General features: G+C 48.5%; 1 protein-coding gene across 1 annotated transcript in view; it reads left to right on the top strand.

The window, feature by feature from the left end:
- Positions 1 to 305, top strand: part of LOC102239999 (gap junction alpha-8 protein) — a 1,392-nt gene extending 1,087 nt beyond the window's left edge. The window contains exon 2 of the mRNA XM_005884970.2: positions 25 to 305. Within this exon, the coding sequence (XP_005885032.1) occupies positions 25 to 305 (281 nt within the window). The remainder of the gene's footprint in view (positions 1 to 24) is intronic.
- Positions 306 to 6,767: the final 6,462 nt, after the last annotated feature.

Here is a 6,767-nt window from a genome sequence, read left to right as displayed (position 1 = left end):
GGGACGAGCAACCGGGGGAGGAAGGAGCGGACCCCGAGCGGGTAGCGGTGACGGAGAGGCTGGAAGCGGAGAGAGTGAGCACAGAAGGGCAGGAGACCCCGGCGGTGGAGGGGGAGGACGAGGCCTCCCAGGTGGAGAAGGAGGGGGAGGAAGGAGAGCTACCGGCTGAGAAGGTGGCGAAGCCAAGGCTGCCGGCCGAGAAGTCACCTTCCCCTGGTGCAGAGCTGGCTGGGGATGACACCAGGCCCCTGAGCAGGTTGAGCAAAGCCAGCAGCCGGGCCAGGTCCGATGATCTGACCGTCTGAGGTGGTGCCAAAGGAAGAAAGAGAACAGGCGAGCTGGCCTCGGGGGCCAGGCGAAAGGAAAAATGCCCACAGGAGCTGAGTCTCTGCCCCTCCCCTCGCACCCATGCCTGGTCGCACAGTGCAGGCTGCACAATCAGTGAACTGCCTTTCCCATATGTAAGGGCTTCCAAGACAAAGCCATCAATCTCCTCTGGCTGCCCTGCCCTCTTCCCCAGCGGCTGCGGGACTCTGCATCGGTCCCCATTTCTCCATAGAAATCCTTCTGATCAGACTTGCGATTGCCTCCTACTACCTTTGTACTAGCGTTGCCTCAAGCTCACTCAGTCGACTTTGTCACCCAGCCCTTCCCCAGCAGCGACCATGTGGCCCTGTATCAGGAGTTCCAAAGGCAACCTCCAGAGCAGTGGTTCTCAACCTCCCTAATGCCGCGACCCTTTAATACAGTTCCTCATGTTGTGGTGACCCCCAACCATAAAATTACTTTCGTTGCTACTTCATAACTGTAATTTTGCTACTGTTATGCATAGTGATTAATCACAAAAACAAAATGTAATTATATATGTGTTTTCCGATGGTCTTAAGCGACCCCTGTGAAAGGGTCGTTTGACCCCCAAAGGGTCGCGACCCACAGGTTGAGAACCGCTGCTCTAGAGGATGCAGTTGGTGAGGTGGGCCTGTTCGCATGCCCTGGAAGCGCTGGGACTGTGAACACTGGAGAGCAGAGGGCAGCTGCCGCTCCCAGGCAATGGCTTCCAGGCGGTGGCTACCAGGCCATCTGATTTTTACAAGAGAAGCCAGAAACAAACACTGGAGAGCAGAGGGCAGCTGCCGCTCCCAGGCAGTGGCTTCCAGGCCGTCTGATTTTTCAAGAGAAGCCAGAAACGGAACCGCTGCACTAGAGGATGCAGTTGGTGAGGTGGGCCTGTTTGCATGCCCTGGAAGCACTGGGACTGTGAACACTGGAGAGCAGAGGGCAGCTGCCGCTCCCAGGCAATGGCTTCCAGGCGGTGGCTACCAGGCCATCTGATTTTTACAAGAGAAGCCAGAAACACAAACATTTAAGTGAAATTTCCAGTATTTTTAATGTTGCCCACTAAGTTTTAAATATGCCCATGTGGATCAGACAAATCGTGTGTACGCCAAACTGTGGGGCACCAATCCGCAAGGTCAGCACACTAGTACACGAGTGAGCCCCGCTTTCCTGTGCTATTGGTCATATTTTTTTATGGTTTCAACTTGTTTCTGTGGCTTCTGAGCCCCTTTGCACCATTTTTGAGTGTTCAGTTGAAATCGTCAGTCTAAGATCCCAGCCCTCGGGGGTCAGTGGTTGAGCGTCAACCAATGAACCAGGAGGTCACAGTTCGATTCCCGGTCAGGACACAAGCCCGGGTTGCGGGCTCGATCCCCAGTATGGAGTGTGCAAGAGGCGGCCCATCAATGATTCTCTCTCATCATTGATGTTTCTATCTCTCTCTCCCTCTCCTGTCCTCTCTGAAATCAATAAAAAATATATTTTAAAAAAGGAAAGAAGAGAAGTCATCAGTCCAAGAGATGCCCAGAGTTCTCAGTGTCCTTTCATTTGAGTCTCTGTAGCCCCTGGGTTCTGACACAATGATGTCCCTCATATTGTTGGGAATTCTGCTCTGAGTACCATCAGAGAAAGCAAGCAACACCCAAAACCTTCTCCCTGTGAACTACAAAGGCTTTCAGGCCTGGTGGTAACTTTCTTCCTGGAAGCAAAGAAGGCCCCTTTCTTTCCTTTCCTCTTCCAACCTCAGTGCCCAGCCCAGCTTGGAGCCAGAGGATGCCTGCCCACAGACCTGCCTTAAGGGGGGTCAGCTCCCCGGCACCAATTGGCCCATCAAAGTGGCACTAGGGAGAGTCTCTTACAAAGTGTGAGTCCAAACAGCCGGGGCCCCAAAATTCAGTCCCAGGCCAGGTTTCATCCTGGAAGGGATGTAGAGATCGGAGGGAACAAGAGGGTTCTCTAAGGTCTCCTGTCCTTCATCCCCACAAACAATAACCCTCAAGCATAGAGTCCAGTCAGGGAAAAGCCTCGGGTACATGTACATATTTCACACAGGGAGCCATTGTACCAGAGCCAATCCATGCTCAGGGCAGAGGGAGCAAGTCAGTGGTCACCAAGATGGTTCATCTAAACCAAAGTGATGCTTCAGGCAGTAGGAGGCTAAGGTAGGCAGGTAGAAACCAAGTTGACGTGGCGGGGATCTAGACAGGACACCAGCATGGGACCCCCATAAAGGTACCTAGAAAAGCTGCCTTCCTTCTGTCTTCCCCACAACCAGCACCGTCCTAAGTCCCTTGTGCTGCCCTCTGGTCGCCACTGGTTTCCTTTTAAGATATTCATTCCAGAGTGAAGCCTCCCCCAAAACTGTTCCTCCCCCAGGGCCATATGCCCGTTTCTTGGTGCCCTTTCCAAAGCAGAGGGGTCTAGAGATTAAGTTCATTCTAATATAAAAAAAACTATACTTTCCCTGTTCATCCAAAGTGATCAACTTTCGATGAAAGAATGTCTCAGGCAACGCACAGAACAGGGATGTTTATCTCACAGACGTGACCTTCTGGCTACTGCTTGAATCTTCCCCTTGCAACCAACACTATTCCACACCTTCTTCTGTCTGGTGAGAGAAGTAGCCAACTCCCAGGCATCATTGATCCCCAATGGCTACACTATTGCCCCTACTGTTCTGCTCTTGAAGACCAATTTTAGGAAAACATCAAGTCAGAGCCTGAGAACAGCTTGATTCTTACCAGGAGGAAGCAGAACGTGTCTATCTCAACTAGGACCTAATCCAAAAGAGAAAACACTGCTCCGAGTGGAAGCTGCTGGTGCTGTGTAGAAGCAGTTGTAGAAGTGGCAGTGGCTGAAAACACTGCTCCGAGTGGAAGCTGCTGGTGCTGTGTAGCAGTTGTAGAGGTGACAGTGGCTGGTCTCCTCTCTGCTGGGCGACACGTGTGTGGGTGAGTGCATTTCCTGGGATGAAGCAGCATCCTGCTTCCCTCTCTCCACCCACCCTGCCACCAGGGAAGTTGACATTGTCCCTCTTTTGGAAGAAACAGACAGGCATCAAGGGACCAGGATTCTTTTTTTCCCATTTCTGCCCTGTAGGAGCTGCGTTATTATCATCCCTTAACCTCTCTGCACCTCAGTTTTCTGTCTGTGAACTAGAGATAGCATCTGGCTGCCAAGCCTGGAGCCTGCTGAGTGGTGCCACTTCCTGGGAGGTCCCTCCCACGGCAGGGAGACTGGGCAGAGGGGCAGGTGGATGCTTTCCCTCTGACCCTCCCATCTGCCTGCAGTTACCCGGTGAGAGTTTTCCGTGGGGAATAGACACGCCGGAGATCAGTTTTCCAGAGGAGACTCAAGACAGAATCTTAACACCACATGTTTAGTAGGAACCTGAGACTCTTTGACCTTGAGAGATGTCTGGGGACAGATTGGCAATGACTTTCATCCTCTGAAAAACGTCCCTTCGTGCCCCATCGTAAGCTGCCAGCTTCCATTCCCAGGCAGCTCTGTGTCCATGGAGGCCCTGCTCTCTCTTTACACAGCTGGGTCTCTCCATATCTCCCTCTGAGGCAAGTCATTCTGACTGATTCCGGATTATAATCCACCGGGCTCCATTAGCTCCAGCTTTAAGTCCTACTCCTTGTCCTTCCCTTGTTATAATAACTCTTTAGGGCACATGGACCTACCAATAAAAAGTATTGGACAGCAAGACATACAAGTGCCTCTCCCTCCAGAGGAAAGGGGCTACTAATAGCAGTTACCACACCCACTTCAGGGGAGATCTGTGACCAGGAGGGACAGAGCTACTCAAAGTGCAGTTAGAAAGTTTCAGGCCTGGCTCTGTAACCCCCATGCCTAGCTTTGGGGGCATTATAAAGAGGCCTATCTGCTTTCACCATGACTTTGTCACTTGCCACACAGGTGAAGCATCCAACTCAGCATTAAACATATATTCCTAAAGGTCGATGAGACCTGGGGATCGGATTTTCCCATAAAGAGCGATGAAGTTCAGCCCGGCCGGTGTCACTCAGTGGTTGAGTGTTGACCTATGAACCAGTTTTCCTAATTCATCCAAGTTTTCCAGTTGCATTTTTCTATCTTTTTCATTTGCTACAGTTATCTCTACACTGGCCAGATCTTTAGATGGAATACAGAATGAGTCACCTCCAGAATTGAGTTAGACCAGGGGTCGGCAAACCGCGGCTCACGAGCCACATGCGGCTCTTTGGCCCCTTGAGTGTGGCTCTTCCACAAAATACCACGTGCGGGCGCGCACGTACAGTGTGATTGAAACTTCGTGGCCCATGTGCAGAAGTCGGTTTTCGGCCTGGGCAAGTCTATTTTGAAGAAGTGGCATTAGAAGAAGTGGGGGGTATCGGTCGGTCGGTCTGGCGACGGGAGATGCGGCGCAGGCGGCAGCAGGATGCGCAGCGCGGGGGAGCTACATTGTTTTGAGGTACGTTCGCTGAGGTCAACCCCTTCCAACTCTCCCATCCACACTCTAATTTTGAAGAAGTGGCGTTAGAAGAAGTGGGGGGTGTTGGTCAGGCGGGCGACAGGAGACAAGGCGTAGGCAGGCCACGGGATACACAGCGTGGGAGAGGTACATTGTTTTGAGGTACGTTCGCTGAGGTCAACCCCTTCCAACTCTCCCATCCACACTCGTCTATCTGAAACAAGTATACAAGACGAGTATGGATGGGAGAGTTGGAAGGGGTCGACCTCAGCGAACGTACCTCAATCAGATTGAGGACGTTTTTAGCAAAGGCCAGCTTAGGAGTACCCTAATTAAGTTAATAACAATGTACCTACCTATATAGTTTAAGTTTAAAAAATTTGGCTCTCAAAAGAAATTTCAATCGTTGTACTGTTGATATTTGGCTCTGTTGACTAATGAGTTTGCCGACCACTGAGTTAGACTAATAAAACTAACAGAAAATAGATGAGATCAAATAAATGTAGGTGAGCTGAACCAACAGAATATGATGTAACAACAACAACAAAAAATCCTCAGTCACATCTTTAAAGCAGACATAATGGCCAATTACAGCAAATATGGGCATCTCTAATAGCTCCTAGATCAGAACCTCACCTCTGGAACAACTCTGTATCTTTCTTGAATTACAAACTAGTTGTCTTCCCTTTAAATTTTTGTTTTTTTTTAAGAAATCACTCATGGACATGGACAACACTGGTGATTGCCAGGGGGCGGGGGTCGAAGAGGGTAACGGGAGATAAATGGTGATGGATGAAGACTTGACTTGGGGTGGGGAACCCACAATACAGTGTACAGGTGATGTGTTGTGGAATTGTGTAACTGAAACCTGTATAATTTTGTTAACCAGTGTCACCCCAACAAATTTAATAAAAAATAAATAAATATTTTAGGGATTTATCTAATAGTCAAAGACCCTTCTTGACTTTTAAAAAATCCTGTTGACCTAATTACTATATCTAGTTAGGTCCCACACATATACTGGGACAGATGAGTAACAGACACAGAAAATAACAACAAAGAGGTTGCTGACAGCCGGGAGTCTGTGAAAGGTTTCAGAGAAGAAAACAACCAGTGGACACCAAAGTAAACGAATAGTGTCATTTCGAAAGATATTTACTTTAGAAAAAAAAAAGTTTAAAATCTGTTTTGTGCTCTCAAAATGTTTAAAGAAAACATGAACTCTATAAAACAGGAGATGAAACACATGATAATGAGATGATAAACTGAGTTGGAAAAGGAGCTGGCAGAGTTAAGAATTCAAAGAAATTCACCATGGACCAGGAAAAAAATCTAGCTAAGCTTTTATTTGCAAGTGTAAAGGCATTATTTTACCATTTTCAAAATATAAGAAAACAACCCTTGCCGTGGTTTGTGTGCTGCTAAAGGACAGTTATGCTCTCACCTTCTGGCCCAGTTGTGAACAGAGGAGGATCATATCCTGTCAGCAGGAGGTGAGGATTCCTGTCAAGAGAACGGCTATTCTGATGTCAAATCCTGAAAAAGAGAAAGATTCTAAAATGAGAAAAAAGAAAAAAAAGGATTTGGAATTCGAGCCTTAAATAGGAAGAAGAGGGAATTAATTTCTTTCTCTGTCTGAAGCTCATTCTCTTGAGCCTGGAATCCCAAGTCCCAACGTGCTCAATATGTTTCCAAAAGATAAGGGAACAATGGTATCTGCCATATGGAAGCAGGTTAGGGACGGAGTTAGGGAGTTCATGAGTTAGTCGTAGAATAGTACCTAGCACATAGTAAACACTTGGTAAGTATTGGCTATCATCACCACCACATATTATTCTGTGTGATGTAATTACTATCATTCAGCACAGTATCATTACTAAGACACCTTAGACTCAGCTGGGATTCAGAGATTTAAGGGGAGGCTGTGCACTTGGTCTGAAAGGCTGGGGGGGTGGTGGAGAGATTCCCTCACTCT

The sequence above is a fragment of the Myotis brandtii genome, unplaced genomic scaffold (genome assembly GCF_000412655.1).
Source record: "Myotis brandtii unplaced genomic scaffold, ASM41265v1 scaffold882, whole genome shotgun sequence".
Lineage (NCBI taxonomy): Eukaryota > Metazoa > Chordata > Mammalia > Chiroptera > Vespertilionidae > Myotis > Myotis brandtii.
Note: the sequence above shows the minus strand (reverse complement) of the source record. Positions and strands in the feature narration are given on the sequence as shown.